Consider the following 27,583-nt stretch of genomic DNA (forward strand, 5'->3'; position numbering starts at 1 on the left):
GTTTTAATTATATTAAAGTAAGTTCTATCTTTATCCCCATTCTGTTGAACCCGAGATTTTAGTTATTATTTCAATCCTATTTATGCTTTATGTTTCTTTCTGATTCAATCTTAGAAGTTTGTAAGATTCTAAAATGTAATGTGTTTAACCCAGTCTTTAATTTCGTAGCTTAAGGTCATTCATATTAATTTCTTGATCATTTGTATTTTGGTGCTAATTAATGATACATCTTCCTTTTTTTTCTTTTCGGTTTGTTATTTTGAATTACATCAGTGATGCTTAGGGCTTACTCCTGGGACTGCATTTAGGGATCACTCTTGGCTGTGGTTGAGAGACCATATGTGGTGTAAGGGATCTAACTCTGATTGACCACTTGTAAGGTAAGTGCTATATTAGTTGTACTCTTGCTTTGATTCCAGACCATTTCTGATCCATTTTATTAACTTTCATTCTCCTTTTACTTCTTGCCTGCAAGTTTACATCTGATAGCTTGTGTTTTTATTCTTACTTGTTTCCAACAATATTTTTGTTTGTTTTTGGGTCACACACCCAGGTAGGTGCTTAGGCTTGCTTACTCCTGGCTCTGTTCACTTCTGGTGGTACTCACCACATGTGATGCCAGGGATCAAACCTGGGTTGGCCATGTGCAAGACTAGCACTCTTCCTGCTGTATTATCTCTTCAACTCAAAATGTCATGAGTATTTTTCCCCAACACTCTTTTTATGTCTTCTTTGGTTTTCTTTTTGACCCATAGAATGTTGTTTCCAAATGCTGGAGATTTCCCCAATCTTTCTCTAAAAGAAACTTGATAAATGTCTAATTTCATTACTCCATGGACATTTGTTTTGTGTCTCAAAATATAGTCTATACTAGAGTATGTTCCATTTGCACTAGAGATGAGAATGTATTCAATTTTGGGGGGTGGAGAGCCTTGTACATATCTGGAAAGCCCAATTCTTTTTACTTTTCATATTGTATCCTTGTTGATTTTTCTGCCTGATTTATCTGTTCAGTGATGGAAGTGGGGAGTTAAAGTCTCCTACTGTTATTGGTTACTGTCATTTTCTCTCTCAGGTCTATTAGAAGTTGCTTTCAGAACTTTGCTTCTATGACTAAAGAAGTACCATATTTTCCGGCGTATAAGACGACTTTTGAAACAAAAAAGTCAACCGAAAATCGGGGGTCGTCTTATACGCCGAGTATATCCCGAAAAATGTTTCAATATGCCACTAAACGAAAATTGTCTGAATATTGCCACAAAATGAATTTTCAAACTCGATCCTGCACCAATCCCTGCAAGGCTGCTCGGACCACCTCTCTAACTCAGCCAATCCAAGCAGGCTTTTTATGCATGCAAATTAGACAGTGTTCTGGACCTGAATCTACACTGTCAAAAGCCTGCTTAGATTGGCCAGAGTCAGAGAGGAAGTCTATTACAGTATAACCTTTAAACCTTTGCTTGTTGTGATTGGCTCACTGTGGTACATGAGCACAGGAACACATGCAGCACAGGAACGTTCTGTCTGATACAGCAAATATAGGCCTAAACCTATGTTTTAACTGCAAAATTAGGGGGTCGTCTTATAGGCCCAGTTGTCTTATACGCTGGCAAATACGGTAGTATAGGACTTAAGGCTCATACCTTGCTTGTATCTGTCCTTGTTTGATCCTAAGAACTATGAAGCGCTGTAGTCCTCTAAGCAATACTAGGCATGGTCTGGAGTTTCTCAAGCAACACAGAGTGATCCAGTAGTATACCTAGCACTGTAGGGCCTGAGCACCAAGTATCCTTGGGTCCTCACTTTGAACTGTTGGACCTACTGGCTGAAATCTCAGGAGGAATTCTAGGTTTCTGGAGCACTATCTTGGAAGCAAATTCTTCCACTCCAAATAAAATAAAATACATATTTATAAAAGAACTTCTTTGGGGCTGGAGAGGTGGCACTAGCCTAGGGCAGATTGCGGTTGAATCCCCCTGCATCCCATATGGTCCCCCAAGCCAGGAGTAACCCCTCAGAGTCACCAGGTGTGGCCTAAAAACCAAAGGAAAAAAAACAAACTTTGTTGCCCATATATATGTTTTGGTGCATATATGATTTTTATTTGTTATTTTGTTTGTTTGTTTTGGAGCCACATCTGGGTCTATCCTGGGTCAGCTGCATGCAAGGCAAATGCCATACCACTGTGCTACCACTATACCACTACAGCCCAGTGCATATATGTTATTAAACATCAAGTTCTTTTTATGTATTTTTAGTTGAATCTACAGTAAATGCCCCATCCTATCTTTTAATGCACTTTTTAGTTTGAATTCTGTCTTATTTGATAGCAATTCTACTCTTTCTGTTTATCTTCCAGTTTACTATTTGATTGCATGACTGTTTTCAACCTTTTATTTAAATTATGTTTATTATGATACTTCGAATATAACACTTTCTTTCAAAGTCATTTTTGGTTTATGGGCCACACTTGTTGATAATCAGATTATATCTGGCTCTATCCTCAAGAATTACTCCTGGTCATGCTCTGAGGACTATATAGGCTGCCCAGAATTGAACCTGGGTTGGCTGCATGCAGAGTGAATGCTTGCTGTACTATTGCTGTACTATTGCTCTGGCCCTGAATATATCACCTTCCTGTAAGGAGCAAAATGTTGAATTTGTTTCTTGATCCTTTCAGCTTCCTTTGGAATAGGAAGTTTAATATATTCAGATTTAGAAAAGTTATTGACTTATAGGAATGTATTGTCATTTTGTATGAGATTGTTTTTCTATGAGTATACATATATTTTTTTTTTGTGTGTTTTTTTTGGGTCACACCCCGCAGTGCTCAGGGGTTATTTCTGGCTTCAGCTCAGAAATTGCTCCTGGCAGGCACGGGGGACCATATGGGACGCTGGGATTCGAACTGATTACCTCCTGCATGAAAGGCAAACACCTTACCTCCATGCTATCTCTCCAGTCCCTTCTATGAGTATATTTGCAGTTAAGTATTTGTTTGTTTTGGCTTTCCTTTATTTTCTTTGCTTTCATTTTGATATAAATAATTATAAGCTTCCATTCACCACTTTATATTAGTTTCTTCTAATTATGTTAGCTTAATTATGTTACATTACCAAGTATTTTATATGTACTTTACATGTATTTTGTGTGGGGTAGGCTTTAAACCAACTTGTGCTCAGGGCTTACTTCCAGTTCTGTGCTCAGGAATCATACCTGGCATACTTGGGAGACTATATGTGGTGCCAGGGATTGAACCCAGGTCAGCCACTTGCATGGTAAATCCTTTACCAGCTATACTATCTTTCTGGTTCCATAGTTTACATTAATTCTAAATTTATTTCCTCTTTTAAATAAAAAGCAATTTTAGTACATTTTGTTTTTTTCTTTTTACTTTTATTTTCTTAAAGTCTGTATTTTTTTTCATACCTTAGAGGTTTCCTTGTCTCATAGAAGACCACTTTGTAGTTCTCACAGATAAAGATTGTTTAACTGTTTGTCTGAAAAGGATTTTATCATTCCTTCAAATTGAGTAATAACTGACAAGATAGAGAATTCTTCATTAAAGTTGTTTTTTAAATTTAAGACTTTGGACATATGCCATTTCTTTGTGGCCTGTAGAGTTTCAATTGAGAAATCTGCTATTTTAATGGGGGAAATGGGGAAGAGGTTGGGAAAATTTCTTTATATGTATATTTGCTTTTCTCTTGTTGCTTTTGGAATCTTTCTATTTGGTTCTTGACATTTTAATTGCAATATGTCTTAGTGTCCTTCTGCTGTTTTTTGCTTTGTTCTGAACTCTTTGTGCTTCCTGTATCAGAAGTTTTATCTCTCCTCAGATTGGGAAATTATCGACTACCATTTTTTGCAGCAGCTATTCTTCCCTCTCCTGGAATACCTAAGAAATGAATATTATTCTTCTTAGTGCTGTCTCATAAATATCTTAGATCTTTTCTCTTTGACTGTCTCTCTGTCTCTTTTCTCTTTCTCTTTGTCTTTCTGTCTCTCTCTCCCCTCACTCCCTCACACATACACATGTGTACACACACCGTTATACCCAATGTCCTTACTTGATTTTTTACTTTCTTTTCTGCTGTTGAGTCTAATGTGTTTTCTAAGTTCAGTTACTAGACACTCTAAGTCATTCATTTATTTTGAAGGTTTCAATACTTTCTTTTATACTTTCTTTAATGTTCTCTTCTATTGATTTTTTGTTTTATTAAACAATGATATAACTATTTCTTGAATGTTTTCTTTAAGAAATTTTAAAATATTCCACGAAGACTTTCTTTAGTAAAGTTTATCCTCACCAATCATGATTGGCCTAGAAAATGAAACACCTTTCCATCTGAATTGCTGGCTTTATATTTTTTTAAGCGTTCTGTCCCATTTCACCTGGGTCAGCTTTTCAACTATAACCCATGGATCGATCCTCAGTGTCTGTCTATGTGTGCTATGAGTGTATGTGTTGGCCATCTCAATGTCTAATGTCCATCTGAAATATATATAATGTCTATGTTGTGTGTTGTCCTTCCCCCTGTTGTATGTGGCCCCCCTTTGCTTGCCACCTTGAAGATTCTTTTCTGGCCCTTCACTCTCTCACACCTCATCAGTTGTTTGCACCCATTTGACCCTTTCTTTCCCTTAGTTCTTGACTCCATGAGGTGGAGCATTTCCCCCACCCCAGCCAGCTGTTAACCAGCTCTCAAAGTGAAAAGATAGCTTTTCTGCCTGAGAATAAGCTGGTCCTATGCTGCTACTGATTTGCTCTTGGTGTCCCCTTTCCATCCCACCTCCCCATCTCCCTTCACTGTGAACTTTTGCTTGCTACCAGATTTGGTTTCTGAGAAGCCCCCAGCTCAAGAACATTTTCTGTTAAGAGACTGCTGGGTACCACTTTTTTGACTGTACAAAACCAAATCATGGGCTGAAGCTTGCTCTGGATTTTAACTCCCCACAGACTGTTTCAAAGGACTTGAGGGGGACATGTATATCTCCTTTGAATATTTCTTTATATGTGTTTCCTTAATAGGTATAACCCTTATTGAATATCTTCTTATGTAGCAGCAATTTCCCCCATATTTTTTTTTGGATCTGTGTAGTAGGGAATTCTAGTAGATAAGTTTCTCTAGTGTATAGAGTTCATGTTAGAACCAGTTTATGGGGATTGTTGGGCTTGTTACCTCTGCTCCCATACACACCAGTAATAACTTGTAGCATTGTTTCTTTTTACATGGGCACATAAAAATGGGGAAATCTTACATGTACATACAAGTTCTTATCTAATAGATATGGGAACACATAAATTTTATACTGCAGCAGGGCCTTACACTCTGAACACTTATCATAGTGACTTGGCTTAGGCTTCAGAAGATCGGACATTGACCATTCACCCCTGAACCTTAGATATCATCTATGGAAACAACCACAGTTTTCTAAACCATCACTAGGAATCGAACTTCTATGAGGGAAGGCCCTACTGCTGCCCTGGCATTGACTTACTCCAGAGAGAGTTCATATGACACCCTGACAACTTGGTAACAGTAGCAACCTGCTTTCAGAGCAGGGTTCTTTGCATTACACCTAATGATGAGATGGAACCAGAAGATGCTCCAATGTCACCCTGACTTCAACGTATGATCTGTACAGAAACCAGGATCTCCAACTACAGAAACCTGACAGCAACAACTGTGATTGTGAAGAACTTTTACAAGGACCACAGATAAAGAATTTGGGGTTGGACAACCTAGTATGCCTGGAGCCTGGAGTTGGTTTTATGCCAGAATACTTCATAAATAAGGTTTCCCTGTTTTTAGGCCAAAGGTTTTTCCTTTCTACTTATCCTATATTTTGCTGTGCCTATGTAAACAACAACAACTGCCATACACATACACCTTTTTTTTTTAATTGTATTTTTAAAATCTTTTATCCTAAAAAAATAAGAGCCTTACTAAACCTTCTGCTATTGTATTAGTGACTATTGGAGATACAATAATTTTTCACAAATATACTTGCTACTGGACTTTTTCTTTTTTATTCTCTTTCATTTTATTTTTTAGTTTTTCTTTCTATTTTATAACTTTGCTTTCCATCATCTTGAAATAAATGTATTATGATCAGTTATGTGAAGTATGTGATGCATTTTCTTTAAATAAAAAAAGGAAAAATAATTTTAATCTAGTGTATTTGAAGATGTTATAGGCTTTATAACCTTGAGGCTGAAGAACTTCATTTCTTCATTATACCTGGTGCTATGTGAGGCATAGTGGTGAGATTGTACCATATAAAAGTTGAAGTGAACTACAGCCAGGGGTTTATGCTCATGAAATTGAGTCAGTATCTATATATGGCTCTGAATTTGGGTGAACCTGGATGCCTATTGAGAGCCTGTTAGCAGCTTTATGTAGAGGTCTGGCTCTAATCCTAGGTTCAGAGTGGCAGAAATGAAGGTAATGTCCATATGAGCAATGCCTGGGATCATGGTCACGTGGACCCAATCACAGCTTTTCAGTGAGCTGATACTCATTACTAGAGGATTTGAGTTTGCCAGCACCAACCTATAATTATTGAGCCAATTGATTATAGCCCTTGGTAGCAGTCTGTCTAATGGATGAGGATGCAATTGTTGGGTCAGCCTATAGCACTCAGTTGGAGGGTGCCTTTCCTGCTACCAAAAAACTGATTCATGTGTGACTGAGTGTGTCAGAGTGCTACTTTTAAGCAGTTTGGAAATATGAACAGAGTTGTAGTCACTGCTGCCTTGTAATAAGTCCACAATTTAAATAGGTCTGTTGGGCTGCTTAGCATATTTGATTTCTGGCAGCCACGACTTTTTTTTTTTTTTGCCAATTTTAATGGTCCTGAATTCAAGAATTTCAGTGAATGAGCCAGATTGTTCAAATCTGGAGGATGGGAAGGCTTCAGGTAACATATGTTCCACAGTGCCTGAGCACTTATATTGGGATGGTTGATGCTGTGGTAGGTGCGGGCTCTCATCACCAGAGCTAGCAAACTGTATGCACAGGCATGTGATTGGATAGTAATCTGGATGGTGACCCAGACTTACTAGACTACTATTGTCCAGATCACTGTACTTGCCTTTGGGCACTGAATATCTGCATAGGCTACCAGTTACCAGGGACTTACACTTTGGATGGGCTGGTTTGATTGCTAGCATCCAAATATGGACTGAGCAAGACTGAGTGTTGGTCTGGCTGAATATGTGTCAGCTCTGAGTTTGCTGAGCTAAAGGCTTCAGACAGGCAGGGCCCACTTCAGGCTTGGGGGTCTCCCGCAGCAAAAAAAAAAAAAAAAAGACAACAGCCAGTTCTAGTTCCAATTGCACTTCTCAGTGCAATGGTCATGAAAACAGACCTTGATACCTGGGAGCTCAGATGAACCCCATCCTGTTTTCCCAGAACCTAAGAAGCTGGCAGGTGACATCTTTTCTTGGGCTCTCAGAAACTAATTTGGTTTATGCAACAAGTTTTAAAGAAATATTATTCATGATAAGATGATAAGATGATACAAAACTAAGGGAAAGAATTGTATTGTGCCAGTGAGATCATTTAAAGAGTTGGAGTCCACACAGCCCCAAGCCTAACCTATGGTACCATACATACACACCCCTCCAAGCACTGCTAGATATAGCCCAGCTGATCCCTAGTCCAATGCACCGAAGCACACTGTATTTCTTTTATATTTTCTTTTGGTTTTTGGGTCACACCCGGCAGCGTTCAGGGGTTACTTCTGGCTCTATGCTCAGAAATTGTTCCTGGCAGGCTCAGGGGACCATATGGGATGCTGGGATTTGAACCACCGATCTTCTGCATGCAAGGCAAATGGTTCACCTCCGTGCTATCTCTCCGGTCCCAGCACACTGTATTTTTATGCGCTAAAACTTATAGGACCCTGAGGTTTCTGCTTTCCCCATGAAAGTTTTTGCTTTTGCTAAAACTGCTTCTGTATACTCTCTTTGTTAGCTTGTTAAGATGGCCTTCAGATAAGAGCTGGAGGCAAAGGGAGACACTAGAATCGGACACCCATGTCCGGAATACAGCACCCACATCCGTGCACTCAGGATAAGCCTTAACAGATCAGCCTTGTAACGTCTGAATTATGTATCTTGTGGCATTTGAATTGTGTATCCTTTTTATCTGTTTCCTGGGACTGTACATTCAGCTATGACGCATGTGATGGCTATATATATATTCTCACTCCTACAGTCTCGAGGTCCTTGACTGGAAGCCCATTCCCAGGTGGAAGTCTTGGACCCTTAGCTACCTAAGCAAATAAAACCCCGCTTTGTAACTTGCATTGCTATGTGCTCTCTTGGTCATATTACTGGGCTGCTGGCATGAACCCAAAAAACTGAACCATCAGGACCATCCATCCAAGGCCAAGCATCTCCAACAGTGACCTCCAGACCTTGAACAGTGCTAAGGAAACCCACTAACCTCCCCGCAAAATTCAATATAACCTTTTTTAAAAAGAAAAGATTTCATCAAAGAGACAATAATGCTCTTACCTTGCATATGGCTGGCCAGGATTTAACCTCACACCCCATATGGTCCCCTGAAACTTGCCAAGAGTGATTCTTGAGCACAGAGGCAGGAGTCTGTCCCTCACATAGCACTATGTATAAACACTGAGGATTGCTGGATGTGCCCCCAAAGTAAAAACAAACAAAATAGAAATAATTGCATAAATTAGACTAAGTTATCGTGAACCTGAGGTTTAACTTCTGTGAAGGGTATTGTCAAAAAAATTTTAAAACTTGCTCATAGTCTAATATCTCAGGCACAGATAATTAAATTACTATCAATTTCTTTTCTTTTGCTTTCTTTTCTTTTTTCTGTTCTTTTCTTTCATTTTCTTTCTTTCTTTCTCTTCCTTCCTTCCTTCCTTCCTTCCTTTCTTTCTCTCTCTCTTTCTTTCTCTCTCTCTCTTTCTTTCTCTCTCTCTTTTTCTTTCTCTCTCTCTTTCTTTCTCTCTCTCTCTCTTTCTCTCTCTCTCTCTTTCTCTCTCTCTCTCTTTCTTTCTTTCTTTCTTTCTTTCTTTCTTTCTTTCTTTCTTTCTTTCTTTCTTTCTTTCTTTCTTTCTTTCTTTCTTTCTTTCTTTCTTTCTTTCTTTCTTTCTTTCTTTCTTTCTTTCTTTCTTTCTTTCTTTCTTTCTTTCTTTCTTTCTTTCTTTCTTTCTTTCTTTCTTTCTTTCTTTCTTTCTTTCTTTTTCTTTTGCATACTCATCAGGACTCAGGGATTAATCCTGGCTCTGTGTTTAGGAAAAGCTCCTGGCAGGCTTGGGGGAATCATATGGGATGCCTGAGATTTAACCCTGGTCAACTGTGTGCAAGGCAAACACCCTACCCACTGTACTATTATAGCTCCATCTTCCCTTTCCCTTCCCTTCTCTTTTTTCCTTTTTTCTTCTTCTCTTTTCTCCCTTTTCTTTTTTAATCTCTTTTCTATTCTTTGTTTTGGAACCACATTTGCCCATATTTAAGGCTTATTCCTGGCTCTGCACTTTGGGTTGACTCTTGAAAAGAGCTCAGGAAACCATTTTGGGAACCAGGGATCAAACCTGGGTAGGCCACATGCAAGGCAATCACCCTGTCTACTGTACTACTTTTTGACCATTTATTTTGTTTTGGGGGGGGCTACAAGAGGTGGTGCTCAGAGCCTACTCCAAGATTTGCACTCAGAAATTACTTCTGAATAATTTCATATCCCCAGAACCATTAGAGACATGAAGAACAAACCAGGTTGGCTGTGTGCAAAGCAAATGCTTTAAACTATGTACTATCTCTCTGAGACATTTTTTTGGCCTTTTGCTGTAGTTTGATTGGCCCCAGCCACATTCCAAACTATTTTAAGTAATTTTTGAGGCCTGATCCCTGTTTTAACTGACTATATAAATAGCAGTGACACTATTCCTAGTGCCTAACATGGGGTAGATGGTTGTCTATAAAGAATGGACAATGAAGGCTGACACTGCCTTTTCTCACGTGCTTTCTGTTGAGAAATAAAGCTATAGAATAGAAAGAAATTAAGTGTGCATTAAATTGAGAATTGTTCTACTTCCAGGTTATTCAATAAAATCACTTTAAAATTATTTTAAAGAAACTTGGGTTGGAGCGATACTACAGCAGATAGAGTACTTTCCTCACATGCTGCCAACCCAAGTTCTAATCCATGCCACCCCATGTGGTCTCCCGAGCACCGCCAGAGTGATCCCTAAGCACAGAGCCAGAAATAAGGTGTGGCCCATAAACCTAAAAAAAAAACCAAAACAACATTTTTAAATTTAATTGAATTGTCACTATTTACAGAGCCTGAGTTACCACCCTTGTGTAATTTTGTGTTGTAAAGCTAATTGGACCATTAACTTGGGAGAAGCACATTTTTTAACCTTCAAATTAACAGCAGTGCCAAACACATTAGAAAACTCCAATGGTGGGGCCAGTGAGGTGGCGCTAGAGGTAAGGTTTCTGCCTTGCAAGCGCTAGCCAAGAAAGGACCGTGGTTCAATCCCCCGGCATTCCATATAGTACCCCCAAGCCAGGGGCAATTTCTGAGTGCTTAGCCAGGAGTAACCCCTGAGCGTCAAACGGGTGTGGCCTGAAAAACCAAAAACAAAAAAAAAAAAACAAAAACTCCAATGGTGAGAACTGTTACAAAACAGGCTCTTGACTTTATTTCAGAAATTGAGCTATTTCGGGGCTGGATGATAGCATAAAGGTAGGGCATTTACTTTGCATGCAGCTGACCCAGGACGGACCTGGGTTCAATCCCTGAAATTCCATATAGTCCCCCAAGCCAGGAGTAACATAACCAGGAGTAACCTCTGAGCGTCACCAAAAACCAATATACATACATAAATACATATATACATATGCTTTCCTCACACCTATATTCATTGAAGCACTATTTACAATAGCCACACTCTGGAAACAATCAAAATGCCCTTCAACAGCTGATTGGCTAAATAAACTGTGGTACATATACACAATGAAATTTATGCAGCCAACAGGAGAGATGAAGTCATGAAATTTTCCTAAGCTTAGATGTACATGAAATCTATTATGTTGAGTGAAATAAGTCAAAGGGAGAGAGATAGATAGACACAGGATAGTCTTACTCATCTATGGATGTAAAGAAAAATAAAAATTAAATACATTTATTTATGGAAATAAATTACATTATTATAATAATGTCTAGAGACAATAGAGATGAAGGCTGGAAGGACCGGCTCATGATACGAAGCTCACACAAAGAGTGGTGAGTGCAGTTAGAGAAATAACTACACTGACAACTATCATAACAACATTAATGAGTGAAAGAAGTAGAATGCCTGTCTCGAATACAGGCAGGGGTGGGTAGGGAGGAGGAAAATGGGGGGCATTGATGATGGGAATGTTGCACTGGTGAAGGGGGGTGTTCTTTATATGACTGAAACCCAACTACAATCATGTCTGTAATCCAGGTGCTTAAATAAAGGTATTATTAAGAAAAAAAAAAGTAACTGTACAGGAAAGGCTTGGGAAGGTATTATGTAAGACCTTTTTTTTAATTTTTTTTTCAGCTTGAATAGTTGAATCAACTTAGATTTCAGACCTTATTAGTGATTATCACCCAATTCTGGATAAGAGGCTAATATCTAACTAACTGATTGGCTATTCATTACAAATCTATCAATTCCCAACAGAATAAATTCTAGTCTTGCTTCAAATAAATTCCTAATACATCTTGAGTTACAGATTCAATAGGAAAACATTTTTCTCCCTTGAAGTTTAGGAGAAAATAGCAAATAATTGCCTTCTCTCTGAGAATAAATGAGGGCAACTAACATTCATAATACTTTCTAGGACAAATCTGTTTGTGACATAATGAAAAACTGTAATTTACAAGCAACTGTTAGCCATTTAAAATCTCTTCATTTGGGGGGTCAGCGGGGTGACTCAAGGGGCAGAGCACATGCCTTGCATCCATGAGATCCTGCCTGCCCCTCACCCCTCACCAATCTTGCCAGATATAGCACCTATTTTTTTAATTTTTTTAAAAAAATTATACCTCAGGTAAAGTGTAAACAAACAGTAGTGTAGACATTTATGGTGATGTAAAAGTTACTCACCCACCAGCACCAAAGTGCCCAAAACCCTCGGCCTCTACCACAGAGAGACCAGACAGGTCCTAGGGTCTCCTCTTCATTCCCCCGTTTCTTTCTTTCCTGCCTCGGTATAGGAATCTGACTTTTGTGATCCAAGTCAAGCCTTTGTCATAGTTAAATACTGTTTGTTCCCCCCCCCTTTTTTTTTTACCATATATCATAGCTTGGGGAAATCAGCTGGTATTTGTTCTTCTTTCTATGGCTTATTTCACTTTATTCTCTAAATTGCTGCAAACTGCAGTATCCTTTTTCCCAGCTGCCCAGTAGTCTACTGTGTGTCTATATCAAGACATTAAAATATATATATATATATATATATATATATATATATATGTTTGTCCAATGTTGGGTATTTGAGTTGTCTCCATATCTTATTGTTCTAAGTTTCATAACTGATACTTATAAATGATTTGAATTAATTCTGCCAAGAAGCAGAATCTATATTTCATGTGGTAGTTCTATTATTATTTTTTGAGAAATTTCCATGCTGTTTTTCCCCAGAGGCTAAACCAGGTGACATTTTCTCCAACAGTATGGGCATTTAGTGAGAGCTCCTTTCTCATCATAATCCCACAAATACTGGTTGTCCTCCCCCCCCCTTGAGTCACACTTAGCAGTGCTCAGGGATCATTCTTGGCAGGTTCAGGGTGCCAGAGATTGAACCTGGGTCAGCAGTAAAGTAGTGACGTTGGACCATTGGTATGGCAGCAATTATGGATTGTGGTGTAACTGCCAAGGCTTTGAAGGGACTTGACTAACCCTCCTCCTGAGATTGTCCTAGTTTTTAGCTTCAAGATTGGTGTACCCTGACTATATAATGCTTAGGGAAGGATATTCTTTCTGACATAAGAATTCTTCTAAGGCATAAAAATGAGATATTTTTCCATTTCTTGGTGTCCTATTTCAATAGTAACTTGTGCCTATCAATGTAAAGGCTTTCATATCCTTTGTTAAATTGATTCCTTGGAATTTGATGTGTTTGGGACATTAATGAGATTGTCTTTTTATTTCTTTCTCTTTAGTGTTTTTACAACTTGTTTTTGTGCATTGATTTTGTATTCTGCTACTTTACTTATGTTGGCTTATTTTTTCTAGGTGTTTTATATGTTTTTGTTTTTGTTTTTAGTGGGGGGGGCACACCCGGGGACACTCAGGGATTACTCCTGACTCTGCACTTAGAAATCTCTCCATGGGGCCGGAGAGATAGCATGGAGGTAAGGCGTTTGCCTTTCATGCAGGAGGTCATCGGTTCGAATCCCGATGCCCCATATAATTCCCCTGGAGCCAGGAATAACCCCTGAGCACTGCCGGATGTGACCCAAAAACCACACACACACACACACACACACACACACACACATACACACACACACACACACACACACACACACACACACACACACACACACACACAAGAAATCTCTCCTGGCTTCGGAAACCATATGGGATGCTGGGGTTCAAACCCAGATCCGTCCTGGGTCAGCCACGTGCAAGGCAGATGCCTACCACTGCGCTATCACTTCGGCCCATATGTTCATATTTTTTTTAAAAAAACAGTTTTGGCTGGTCCGATGGCAATGGTTTATCAGAACTTATTAATGTTAGATCACAAAAGTTGGTATATAACCCCCTCCACTGCTCAATTTGACTGGCTTTAAAAAAAAAACAGTTTTTATTTTATCCATTTTCTTTCTTTGCATGTTAATCTATTTTAAAAAATTCTTTTTTTAATTTTTGGTTTGAGGATGGTGCTCAGGGATTACTCCTAGTTCTGCACTCAGAAATTACTCCTGGTAGGCTCGGGGTGTAGGATGCTGGGAATCAAACCCTGGTTGGCCATGTGCAAGGCAAACTCCCTATCTGCTGTGCTATTGTTTTAGCCCCTATTTTCTTTTTTTTTTTAATTAATTAAAAAGTAAAATAATATCCCTTTTCTTTTTTTTCTTTATTTAAACATCTTGATTACAAATATGATTGTTATTAGGTTTCAGTCATGTAAAGAACACCCCCCTTCACCAGTGCAACATTCCCACCACCAATGTCTCAAATCTCCCTCCATCCCACCCCACCCCCATCTGTACTCTAGAAAGGCTTTCCAATTCCCTCATTCATTCACATGATTATGGTAGTTCTCAGTGTAGTTATTTCTTTTTTTTTTTTTTTTTTTGGTTTTTGGGACACACCCGGCGATGCTCAGGGGTTACTCCTGGCTATCTGCTCAGAAATAGCTCCTGGCAGGCACGGGAGACCATATGGGACACCGGGATTCGAACCAACCACCTTTGGTCCTGGATCGGCTGCTTGCAAGGCAAACACCGCTGTGCTATCTCTCCGGGCCCAGTGTAGTTATTTCTATAACTGCACTCACCACTCTTTGTGGTGAACTTCATGAAGTGAGCTGGAAGTTCCAGCCCTCCTCTCACTGTCTCTAAGGATTGTTGCAAAAATGACTTTTATTTTTCTTAAAACCCATAGATAAGTGAGACTATTCTGCATCTCTCTCTCTCCCTCTGACTTATTTCATTCAGCATGATAGACTCCATGTACATCCATGTATAGGAAAATTTCATGACTTCATCTCTCCTGACGGCTGCATAATATTCCATTGTGTATATGTACCACAGTTTCTTCAGCCATTCGTCTGTTGAAGGGCATCTTGGTTGTTTCCAGAGCCTGGCTATTGTGAATAGTGCTGCAATAAATATAGGTGTGACGAAGGGGTTTTTGTGTTGTATTCATGTGTTCCTAGGGTATATCCTTAGGAGTGGAAAAGTTGGGTTAAATGAGAGCTCAATTTCCAGTTTTTGGAGGAATCTCCATATTGCTTTCCATAGAGGTTGGACTACACGGCATTCCCATCAGCAGTGGATAAGAGTTCCTTTCTCTCCACATCCTCGCAAGCACTGATTGTTCTCATTCTTTGTGATGTGTGCCAATCTCAGTGGTGTGAGATGGTATCTCATCATTTTGATTTGCATCGCCCTGATGATCAGTGATGAGGAGCATTTTTTTCATGTGCCTTTTGGCCATTTGTATTTCTTTTTGATCAAAGTGTCTGTCCATTTCTTCTCCCCATTTTTTGATGGGATTAGATGTTTTTTTCTTGTAAAGTTCTGTCAGTGCCCTGTATATTTTGGATATTAGCCCCTTATCTGATGGGTATTGGGTGAACAGTTTCTCCCACATGGTGGGTGGCTCTTATATCCTGGGCACTATTTCTTTTGAGGTGCAGAAGCTTCTCAGCTTAATGTATTCCCATCTGTTGATCTCTGCTTCCACTTGTTTGGAAAGTGCAGTTTCCTCCTTGAAGATGCCTTTAGTCTCAATGTCATGGAGTGTTTTACCTATGTGTTGTTCTATATACCTTATGGTATCAGGTCTGATATAAAGGTCTTCAATTCATTTGAATTTTACCTTCGTACATGATGTTAACTGGGGGTCTATGTTCGCTTTTTTGCAAGTGGCTAACCAGTTCTGCCAACACCACTTGTTGAAGAGGTTTTCCCTGCTCCACTTAGGATTTCTTTCTCCTTTGTCAAAGATAGGTGATTGGATGTCTGGGGAACATTGTCTGAGAACTCAAGCCTATTCCACTGATCTGAGAGTCTGTCTTTATTCCAATACCATGCTGTTTTGATCACGATTGCTTTGTAGTACAGTTTAAAGTTGGGAAAAATAATGCCTCCCATTTTTCTTTTCCCTAGGAGTGCTTTAGCTATTCGAGGTTGTTTATTGTTCCAGATGAACTTCAGAAGTGTTTGATCCACTTTTTTGAAGAATGTTATGGGTAATATCCCATTTTTTTTAAAAGTTAGCTAGATTTCTATTTCACACAGAAAATTATCACAGTCAAGGAGTTTAAAGAACCACCCAGGTACTTATTCACATTTCTTTATGTCAGAAGTCCAGTTGACAATGTTCACCATGTTCGCTATGATTGTGACATCAATGAAACTTTCTTCCAAGTTCATTTTGTGGCAAATTTTAGTTTCTTTTCGCACTTAAACTGAGGTTTGATTTTCTTATTGGCTTCTAGTCAGGGATCATTTTCAGCCCTTAGAATCTTTCCATGTTCTCTCCCTGTGGTCTCCTCCACTGATCCCAGGTAGGTATTTTTCCTTTTGTTTATTTAATTCCCCTTGCTAGAGAGGGCCTAGTTCTTTTAGAGTTTATCTTGTTGGGATCTAAATTCTGAACAAGGAGGGACGGCATTTTTTAAGTCACATGGCAGGCTTCTTCTTAGGTTCTGAGCACTGAGAGACATCATTTTGTAAGGACCACATGGTCTGAGCCACCTGCTGGGGTTTCACAAGCTTATTTCCATAGACCCCCCCCCCAATCTACCTGGCCATACCAGGTAGCCTATCAGGGAAGGACAAGGGAGCAGTAGGATAGAACCCCTAGACAAGAGCCAATTATTTTAAGGATCATCAGAAAGCTGGAACCTCCCTATATCCCTTCCCTATATAATCTTCATCATGACCTTGGGCGGGGCTCATCTCCTTGGGGGATGGCCCCTGACTGGCCAGACAGGGGACTCTTGTTGGCAGATGGATTAAAGTGTTGTGTGGTCTCGTCCTTTTACTCTGGAACCCTACAATCTGATTATTTTTATAAGTTCTATGAATTTGGGATTCTTGGTTTTTGCTTCTTGAACCAGACTCTGATTGCTCAGTGCTTACTATTGGTTCCGTACTCAGGGATCACTCCTAACAAGGCTCATATGTGGCACTGGGGATGTAAATTGGGTCAGCCACATGCAAGGCAAGCACATTACCCTACATACTATTTCTTTGACCCTGACCTTGATGGCGTCTACAAAAACAAACAAACAAACAAAAAAAACATGTATTTTCAGCACAGAGATAAAAAAGATAGTACAGTGGCTAAGGTACTTGCCTTGCTTTTTATACTTGGTATCACATATAGTGCCAGGAGTGATCCCTGAATACAGTGCATTGCCAGGTTTGGCCCCAAGACCAACTAGACAAAACAAATCTCTTCACAATACCTAGGCATTTGGTAAAATACCTGACAAAAGGTGTGTGTGCTAAGGTTTCAGAATCTTAAAGGTGAGATTAGAATGGTGCAGGAGTTTTTACTACAGCAATAATAACAATTCCTCACAGAAGTTATTAATATATTAAGATTTACACATAAAACACATAGCATTATTTTATCTAGTATAATGTTTCAGGAAGTGGGATCTAAAATATGAATATCTATACACACATACACTATATTTCCTGCTTACATGAGTCTTTGAACTTTATTAATATAAGCACAACCAAAACATAGTGGAATGTGTTGTTTACTAGATATTCCACAGAAAATATAGATCCTGGTTCATAAATAAACTCACATTTAGTGTATTTGCTGAAAGTAGATTTGCTAATTCAAATGATCAAAAAACACTACTGTTTTAAGGAAAAATATCAGAATATAATTTATGTTGGTAATCAAACCCTTATGGAATGTGGCATAAATTAAAGTATGAGTCTTTGCATTATTCATTTTTTGCTTTTTAATAAGAGAAATGCATCACAGAATCCATGCCCTAAACATATTTTCAGAAAGAATTGTTTTATTTCTACTCATGCTCTGAATATATAATGAATACTTCAAATGCTTCATTCACACAAAGGCCTTTATGTCCCTTTTCTCCCTTCAATCGTTCTAGTCAATAGGCAACATTATGAATTCTGGAATTCAGCTACAATGAGATTGCTTCTTAGTGGCTGTGGGAAGAAAGACACCTAAGGGGTTAACAATAATATTTTGCAAATTGAGGCAAGTGAATAAAAAAGTACATTAGCATAAGAAAAGGGAGCCTTAAGGAATTTTCCACTCAAATGCTAAAAGCTCTCATTTAGCTAGAAGGAGGTAAGAGGAGAGAAAGCCTAGTTTCCTTGCATTCTTGAAATGCAATGCCACTGTTCATTCTACTGGTGAGTAAGACCTCATAGTAACAGATCTGTCATGTGATTCTTTCTGGAAGAAAAAGTCGAGGTTCGATTTTAAGAAAAGCATCTTGAGTCAACTCTAATGACAGAATAAAAGGACTTCCCAGAGATCAATCCCAAAAAGACTTTCTAAGTATATCAGGACAAGACACAAGATGATTTGAGCTTAAAAGGGAAAGTACTAAACAATGATTTTCATTGTAGGCTAGAATAGGTCCCACATGTCGTGATTAAAATCTCCAATTGAACAGTTTCTAACTCATTTTAGAAATTGTATCTAATTCAGTCAAATGTAAGTAGTAAGTATTTCCCTTTTCTTAGTGCCTCAGATTATTAGAGATACAAACTGGGAACCCAAGAAGTGACTCAGTAGTAGAGTACATGTCCCAAATACAGGGGATGAATTCATCACCAGCATCATGAAACTACACAAATAGAAACAGAAGTAAACATGCTTAATTATTTTTAAAATGCTTAATTATTAACACCAAATATCTAATTTGGTGGAGAGAATGTACAGGAGGTAAGGCACTGGCCTTGCATGAAGTAGACCATGGTTTCATCTCCAGCACCACACATGTTCCCCCAAGAACTGCCAGGAATCACTCATAAGTACAACCAGGTATGGCCCCAAAACAAAATATCCAATTTGGAGCTACTATTGTTTTCTAATAATTGTCAACTGCTTTCACCAGTTGAAAATGGTTTGAAAACAGTGTATTTGCTTTGTTTCCCCAATTTGAAAACATTCAAAACACAGTAAAGAATTCACACTAATTTTCTAGTATAAAATTTTCTAGTATAAAAAATAGACACAAATCAGTTATTGCAGTTTTTATTAAGAATCAAATTAGGGGCTGGAGAGATAGCATGAAAGTAGGGGGTTTGCCTTGCATGCAGAAAGACAGTGGTTTGAATCCCCGCATATCATGTGGTTTCTCAAGCCTGCCAAGAGCAATTTCTGAGCATAAAGCCAAGAGTAACCCCTGAGTGCTGCCAGGTGTAACCCCCCCCCCCAAAAAAAAAAAAGAATTCAATTAGCTTTGAATCATACTTTTCTTTACTCTTATGAACAAATGACCAGTAAAACAAAAGTTTTGTTAATTCTGAATTTTATTTAAATTAGCATCAGAATAGTAATGAAGTCCAAACAAATCATGATATATTTCATGAAGAAATTAAAATAGAGAATAGGCAGCTAACTTTAGGGAACAAAATTTTGACATTATGTACTAAAGATCTATAGAAAATGGGGAGGGGCACCAAAGAATTTTCAATTTGGTTTCAAAGAATAGTTTTTTAGATTGAGAAGATGCACTTTTTGGTTAGAAAATCAGAGCACGGGTCAAGAAAGATTTCCAACAAGGAGAAAATGTGTTCAATACTGTCATTATATTGGAGAGAGAGAAAGGGGAAGATACTTGTCTTGTATCAGGCTGATCCAGGTTTGATCTCTGCCACCACATGCTCAAAGCACCACCAGGAGTGGTCCTTGGACACTGCCAGATGTGGCTAGAAAACTAAAACAATTCACCATTAAAATTATGGCAGTTGGTAGGATTAATTTCAAGAGCATCACATATCAAAAACCAAAGCTCATAGAACGACAACCTTCCCACTATGTACAGATGAATACTTTTTAGTTTTTTCCAGTGATTGACTGGAAATCTAGTCTTTAACTCTGCTTTATCCTTTACCTTTCCTTTATTATTTTTTTTTCCATATGGGAACTCTAGAACCAGTAGTGACCCAGGTCTTTCGGTCTTTATTCTTGACAAAAATGACTTGATTAAATAAATCTGCTTTCTCAAAACAAATAAGTGAATTTTAGCACTAAAATATCTGATTAGGAAAGTGATTCCAAACCACAACTTGAGGAAAAGGGAGGGAGTTAAAAAACAATTTGTGTGTTTGTTTTGGGGCCACACCTTGATGGTAGGGTTATTCCTAATTCTGTATTCAGAAATTATTGCTAGCATTACTGGGGAATGTGTGTAGTGTTGGGGATTAGAGTATCAATGAGAAGGCCCCTGCTAAAAAATGAAAAGTTCCTCTGATGTTAAATTTAATATAATTGTGCTGATTTTTGAGATATTTAAATACAACTTCTAATGATAAAGTCAGCAAAAAAAAAAAAATTGTATTTCAAACCTGAAGTGTGATGCGAAGCCCTTTCCATAGCCCACATCACTGTCTAAACAAGTATGAAATTTTGAGAAATGATGATAGACTTAAATTTCTTTTTAAGATAAATTTGACATCCTTACACCATGCTATTCACTGATTAATCTTTTGGGGTAAAGGAGTAATATAGAAAGGACCATTTATTCAGTAATAATACACCATTTTAATGCAAATGAGAGAATGAGTGAAATTTTAAGTTAATATGAAATTTATTTTAAGCTATCAGATATTTTATATTTTTCCTATGTTCTATTATACTTATTTTATCTTTTAACAGGAGGGAGAAGGGGGGATTGGGTTATGCTTGATTGGTGCTCAGGAGCTATTTTTTACTCTTTGAGTGGTCACTGGAGATGCTTTGGGAGTGACATGCCATTCAGGAGATAGAACTAGGGTCATGCAAGGCAAGCGCCATGCCTCTTATATGTACTATCCTACCTACAGAAGTTTTCAAAATTACTCTGTACTCTGGGCTGTCATCTGTAATGTAACTGCTTCTCAAGTTATTTTCACATTTTCTGAATCTGAAGGAACAGGTAAAGGGGTGGGAGAGGTTTCAGTGTTTTTCTTTTGATTCCATGTAGTTTATCTATAAAAGTATTTAAGTTTAAATGATAAATCATAGTTGAGAATGCATGATTATAAAGGAAAAAACCTATAAAAACCACAATGGAGTTTAGAGATGACAGATTACACTTTCTCATCCAAGTGCTTTCTTATGAAGAGGGACAATTGAGCATGTAAGGATGTGCTGGTTTTACATTTTGTATTTTTATTCTGAGCGTTTTTGGGTCACACTAGACTATACTACGGGTTTCCTCCTGGCTCTGTGGTCAGGGATCTGGAAGGGCTTTGGTGACTATACTGTGATGCTCAAGGTCAAATTAAGTTGACCCTTTGCAAGACAAGTGCCTGAACATCTATGCTCTCTCTCTGTCTCCCAAAGCCACCAGGATTAACTAAATATATGTTTTCTATTTAAACTCCAAACTTTAATTTTTTTGATTTGGAACACAGACTCTTAGACCTGGCAATGCATATTTACCTTGGAGACATTAATTTTCTTCCTTTTACAGTATAAAGAACCAAGTCACGGTGCTATTGAGAAATTAAGTCATCGATATCAAAATCCATGGTAAGTATATACTAATATACCTTATTTTATTTTTTGACTCCACCTAGCAGTGCTTTATTCCTGGTTCTGCATTTATGGATTATTCTTGATAGGATCAGGGCACCATATGGGGTGCTGGGGATTAATCCCCTGTCAACCACATGCAAGGCAAGTGCCCTAAACACTGGCCCCAGGGTTCAACTTTTAAAACTTTAAGGCATTGCCTCTTTATTTTTTTATTTTCTGAGTGGGGGGCAGCATTTCATGTGGCTTATTATTTCTCCCAGTTTGATTCTTGTAAGTACTCTGAAGATTATGCAGACCTCCAGCATATAAAATACATTCACAAACCTTCTGAGTTGTCGAGTGTTCCTCTCCACTTCTTTATTCCTTTTATTTTATTATTCTCAAGGGATCAGGAGCTACTACTATTGATACTGGGCTTTGTGGGCCAGTAAGTTTAATGCTCAGGCCAGTGGAGCAACATTGTTCAGGCCCAGCCATACTGGCCCACTAAAGCTGCTACAACTGAACTTGGAAGGGTCCTGTAGAGTGAGAGACAAGGGCTTTCTGCACAGGCATGTACTCCAGTCCTTGAATTATCTCCCAGAATTTTTCCTTTTTAATTTGTTTAGGCCCCACATCTGGCAGTGATTAGGGCTTACTGATAGCTCTGTACTCAGAGGTCACTCCTGTCAGGGCTCATGGGTCCAAACGGGGTACCAAGCATCAAAGCCAGGTCAGCTGTGTGCAAGGCAAATGTCTTACCACTGTACTATTTCTCTGGCTCCAGTCTCTTTCTTTTTAATCTCATATAGTTTGTCTGTAGAATTAATAATTTTTATTCTGAATAAACATATAAAATTTTATCTTTTAAATTTTAATTAAGGGATAATAAATTAAAGTACACAGAGTAAGCAACTGTTAACATAAAAATAGAACCAAGCCTGCTATTAAGAATAACAACTGGACAAGTAGGTTGGCTTTAACTACATAAATAATTCTCTCTGTGGAAAATAACCAACAATGCAATATAATTTTTTGTTGTTGTTATAAAGATAACTCACTTCATGCTGTTGGCCTAGAAACCTTCATAATGAGTAATCTTGGTTAATAAATGCAGTTCAACTGAAGTCACATAATTGTTTGAATCCATGCTATCTTAAGAAGGCATCTAAACCTAAATTAAACCTGTCTAGCTCAAGGTATGCAAAATTATGGGGAAAATAAACAAAATCTGGGCTTGTCATCTAGAGGTCTCATGTACTTCTGATTTCTAATAGGCAGAAATCAATCAGCATTGCTCTTTTGAGACAACAGATTCAATTATGACCTTTTTATCCTTAGATATCTGAGGCAAGGTTTTCTAATGCCCACTTAAGATCATTTTAAATTGTTCTGAATGGTTGAAAGATATAGATATTCATATGTACAAAATTAACAAATTCTAGTCTTTTTCTGCTACACCATTAGAGTCAACTGCATCAAAGAGAGACAAGCCCTCCAACACTATAAAGCATCAAGTGACTACAAAACAATCAAGGGCAGTGAGAGGTGTCTTTGGGAAATAGTATTAATTTACAAGGCATGCCTTACATTTTAAATCATAGAAAAAGTCATAATTTGCTATATGCAAAAATGTATGTTCTCATTAGAATATTATACTTACTTTTCAAAGCTAATGTTGCAGATATCTATCTGCAAATACCCATTCAATTACTTCCAGACAAATAAATACATTGAGAGCCACTGAAAATCAAAGTATCTCCCACAAGTATGGATGATGAGTGTGAAATTTTACTATATTTATTTAAACATTAACAAAGGTTCATAGAGAAAGTATCTGAGAAACATTGGCACTTAAACATTTTTTTTTTTTTTTTTGGGCTTTTGGGTCACACCCGGCAATGCTCAGGGGTTACTCCTGGCTCTATGCTCAGAAATCGCTCCTGGCAGGCTCGGGGAACCATATGGGATGCCGGAATCCGAACCACCGTCCTTCTGCATGCAAGGCAAATGCCTTACCTCCATGCTATCTCTCCGGCCCCAGCACTTAAACATTTTCTTGGATAAAAGAATGTTGGTGTTATTCAGTTTTAGGAAATATAATATGAATTGTATTACAAAATGAGTATGAAAAACATATATAAAATCATCTTTCGGGCCCGGAGAAATAGCACAGCGGTGTTTGCCTTGTAAGCAGCCGATCCAGGACCAAAGGTAGTTGGTTCGAATCCCGGTGTCCCATATGGTCCCCCGTGCCTGCCAGGAGCTATTTCTGAGCAGACAGCCAGGAGTAACCCCTGAGCACCGCCGGGTGTGGCCCAAAAACAAAACAAAAAAAATCATCTTTCACCTACATGATTATGGAAATTAATTTAATGTGTATAAGAAGAAAAATAACAAAACCATTTTTTCTATATTGAGTGACAAATTCTGAGTGAAGGCAATTATAACCAAAATTTTAATTTAAAAATCTATTGGTAATTTTATGAGCTTACCTGTATTTGTAGTTTCTATGTTGTTGTTTTTTGTTGTTGTTTTTATTTTGGGGCCACACCCTTGGTACTCAGTGTTACTCCTGGCTTTGGTCTCAGAAATCACTCCTGGGGAGCATATGGGATGCTGTGAATCGAATCTGGATAGGCTATATTAGCAACACTACCTGCTCTGATATCTCTCCAACCCCTTAGCTGTAGTTTCTGCCTCTAGTTCTATTTTTTTGGGTTTTGGTTTTTTGATCACACCCAGCAGCGCTCAGGGGTTACTCCTGGCTTTATGCTCAGAAATCGCTCCTGGAAGGCTCGGGGGACCATATGTGATGCCGGGATTCGAACTACTGTCCTTCTGCATGCAAGGCAAACGCCTTACCTCCATGCTATCTCTCCGGCCCCTCTGCCTCTAGTTCTATTGAGTTGTAATGGAAAAAGTGGGCTGGACTACACCCAAATGTGTTCAGGATTTACTTCTGTTTGCTCGGGCATCACTCCTGGTGGTGCTGAGGGACCTTATATGGTAACTGGGATCAGGCCAGGGTTGAAAGCATGCAAGCATGCTACCCCTGTACTATCTCTAACTAATGAGAAGACAATCCCCTAAATTTCTCTTCTCGTGATTCTAGTCATATCCAAGTTTATAGACTTTTCTTTTTTATATATTTTATTTAAACACCTTGATTACATACATGATTGTGTTTGGGTTTCAGTCATGTAAAGAACACCACCCATCACCAGTGCAACGTTCCCATCACCAATGTCCCAAATCTCCCTCCTCTCACCCGACCCCCGCCTGTACTCTAGACAGGCTCTCCATTTTCCTCATACATTCTCATTATCAGGACAGTTCAAAATGTAGTTATTTTTCTAACTAAACTCATCACTCTTTGTGGTGAGCTTCCTGAGGTGAGCTGTAACTCCCAGCTCTTTTCTCTTTTGTATATAGACTTTTCTAGATCACTTTTGATTTGATATGGGAAGATGCTCTTGAAGAGGTTGCTAAATAGAGCTTGTATCTTGCTCCTAGAAAAATTTATGCTTAACTCCCAGTCTGTTTTCACATCTGTTCTCAGTCAATGGTGTTCACTCAATTAATTCAACATACCCTATGTTGAAAGCATAGCTTCTGTGACCACAATAGTTATCAAGACAAACCCAGAATGTTCTCTTCTTTAAATTATTATTCTTTTGTTTGTTTGTTTTGTTTGTTTTTTTTGGGTCACACTCTGCAGCTCAGTGCTAAGGGGTTATTCCTGGCTCTACACTTAGAAGTCACTCCTGGCAGGCTCAGAGGACCATATGAGATTCCGGGATTTGAACTAGGGTCTGTCCTGTGTTGGCCACGTACAAAGCAAATGCTTTACTGTTGTGCCATTGTTCCGGCCCCCTTTAAGTTAATATTCTAAGGGAGGAGACACAATAAGCAAAGTGTGACTTTTTAAAAAACACTGTTGATTTTTTCTATTCTTTATTCTTTTTCTTTAAGGCATGGTGATTGACAAAGTTATTCATGGTTGTTTCAGGCAGACAGTCCCACCACCAGTGCCCACTTCCCTCCCTCCATGCCCTGGTTTCCCCCATCCCTTAGCCTGCCTTCTTGATAGGCATGTTTTAAAGTTTGGTCTCATACTCACAGTACTGTTGACTCTAATTTAGATATATACAAATACCACACGTCTATGCCACTGATATGTCTGCGGCCTTCATTTTAAAAGCTTTTAGCATATATATATACATATATACATATATATGTATATATATTTAAATGACAGATATAGGGCTGAAAATATGGCTCACTAATCAAGTACACGCCTCACATGCCAAAGGCTCTGGGTTTGATCCCCTACACTGCACAAACAAGTATAATTCATGCACTCATGCTTGTGGCAACAAAGCACATAAGATAAAGATATGTTAAGAAAAAGTTAATATCCTTCCCAATTCTATCCAGATCATGATAAAACATTTCATGACAAAGGGCTTTCATGCATTGTGGAGAGAGAGGTTTCTCTAGAAGCTACCTAGAGGGAGGGTCAGAAAGGTTTTTGGAGGAAGTCATTATTAATCTGAATTTGAAAAGGTACATATAAGATTATTCTTGGCAGGGGAAACAAGTTGAGCAAAATAGACCCAGTTAGGACTAGTGCAGTTAGACTACAGAAAGCAATAGACAACCAGATTAGTCAGATTTCACTAAACTTTATGAAAGAATTTAAATTTTGATTTTAATCTAAGACTAAGGTAAGTCATTGGAAGACTTAAAATAGGCAGAAGGATGGTCTTAAAAGATTTTTTTTTTTTGGTTTTTGGGCCATACCCAGTGGTGCTCAGGGGTTACTCCTGGCTGTCTGCTCAGAAATAGCTCCTGGCATATGGGACACCGGGATTCGAACCAACCACCTTTGATCCTGGATCGGCTGCTTGCAAGGCAAACACCACTGTGCTATCTCTCCGGGCCCTTAAAAGATTTTTTATACTTTATTTAAACACCATGTTTTACAGGAGCCGGAGTGGTGGCACACACTAGCCTAAGACAGACTGCAATTCCATCCCCCAGAGCCCCATATGGTCCCCCAAGCCAGGAGGGATTTCTGAACACATAGCCAGGAGTAAACCCTGAGCGTCACCAGGTGTGGCCCAAAAACCAAAACCAAAACCAAAACCAACCAACAAACAAACAAAAAATCACCATGGTTTTTACAAATGTGTTCATGATACAATTGCTTTGATATTCAATGTTGTAGCACCAATTCCTTTACCAGTGTGACCTTTGATCCCCTATTGTCCTGTTTTCCAGTCCAACTTTGCCCCCTTACAGGCAGTAAATGCTTTATTTTACATTGCTTAATATAACAAAAGGGTAAAAAAAAAATTGTTCAGTAAAAATAGTGAAAATTCTTGTATCTTACAATATGGTTATGAAAGTCACTGTCTGAGGATTTAGTGTGTTGATTGGTGCTAATTGAGCCATCTGCATTCTTTTTTTGCTTACTGAGGTTAGTTAGCTTCTTTGCTACTTTCCCATCTGTGATCCTATTGGGCTGTCAGGATTGTGATTTTGGAGGTCTCATACAGCCATATATGTGGCTGCATACTCCAGGAGCTTCAGGATCTGTAGAACTGGACTGATTCTTGCCCTCCTACTGTAAGGAGGGCCCAGAGTTTTCAGCCCAAAGACCAGTGTACCTGGGAATGCTGTCAGCTTGGTGTCTTCTGTGATTAGTCATGAAGTTGTGAAGCTGGGCTGTTTATATAGTAGCTGTGGGATATGGCCTCTTCTTTTTTATTTTTTTTTAAGGCTCAATGATGGCTCACACACAGCATGAAGAAGTCCTTAGGTTCAATCAGAGGCAACAGGAACAAACAAAAGATCACTCTGGAATGTTGGAGTTCTGTTTGGAAAAATAATTGAAAGGTGACAAATATAGTTGCTGGGAAATCAGCTCCAAGTTCATTTCATATTTAATAGGTTGTCTTGAGTTTTCAGTGTGCTTTTCAAAGAAGCCAAAATAAATTGTGTTTTAGGGGCCTGTTAGAAGGAGGGTTTTTAGTTGGGCTTTCAAAGAAGAAAGGCCATAGTAACTGGAGGAGAATAGGAGACAATATTTGCTGCAATGCTGAGGAGTGGGTATGGGGGCAGCATTTAGTAATTTGAACATTAT

At 38.5% G+C, this 27,583-nt stretch overlaps 1 protein-coding gene across 1 annotated transcript in view; it reads left to right on the plus strand.

Moving 5' to 3' along the window:
* C3H4orf45 (chromosome 3 C4orf45 homolog) overlaps nt 1-27,583 on the plus strand; it is a 152,183-nt gene that overhangs the window by 81,162 nt on the left and 43,438 nt on the right. Inside the window, exon 3 of the mRNA XM_049770858.1 lies at nt 21,389-21,447. Coding sequence (XP_049626815.1) covers nt 21,389-21,447 — 59 coding nt within the window. The remainder of the gene's footprint in view (nt 1-21,388; nt 21,448-27,583) is intronic.

This window comes from Suncus etruscus, chromosome 3 (assembly GCF_024139225.1).
Source record: "Suncus etruscus isolate mSunEtr1 chromosome 3, mSunEtr1.pri.cur, whole genome shotgun sequence".
NCBI lineage: Eukaryota > Metazoa > Chordata > Mammalia > Eulipotyphla > Soricidae > Suncus > Suncus etruscus.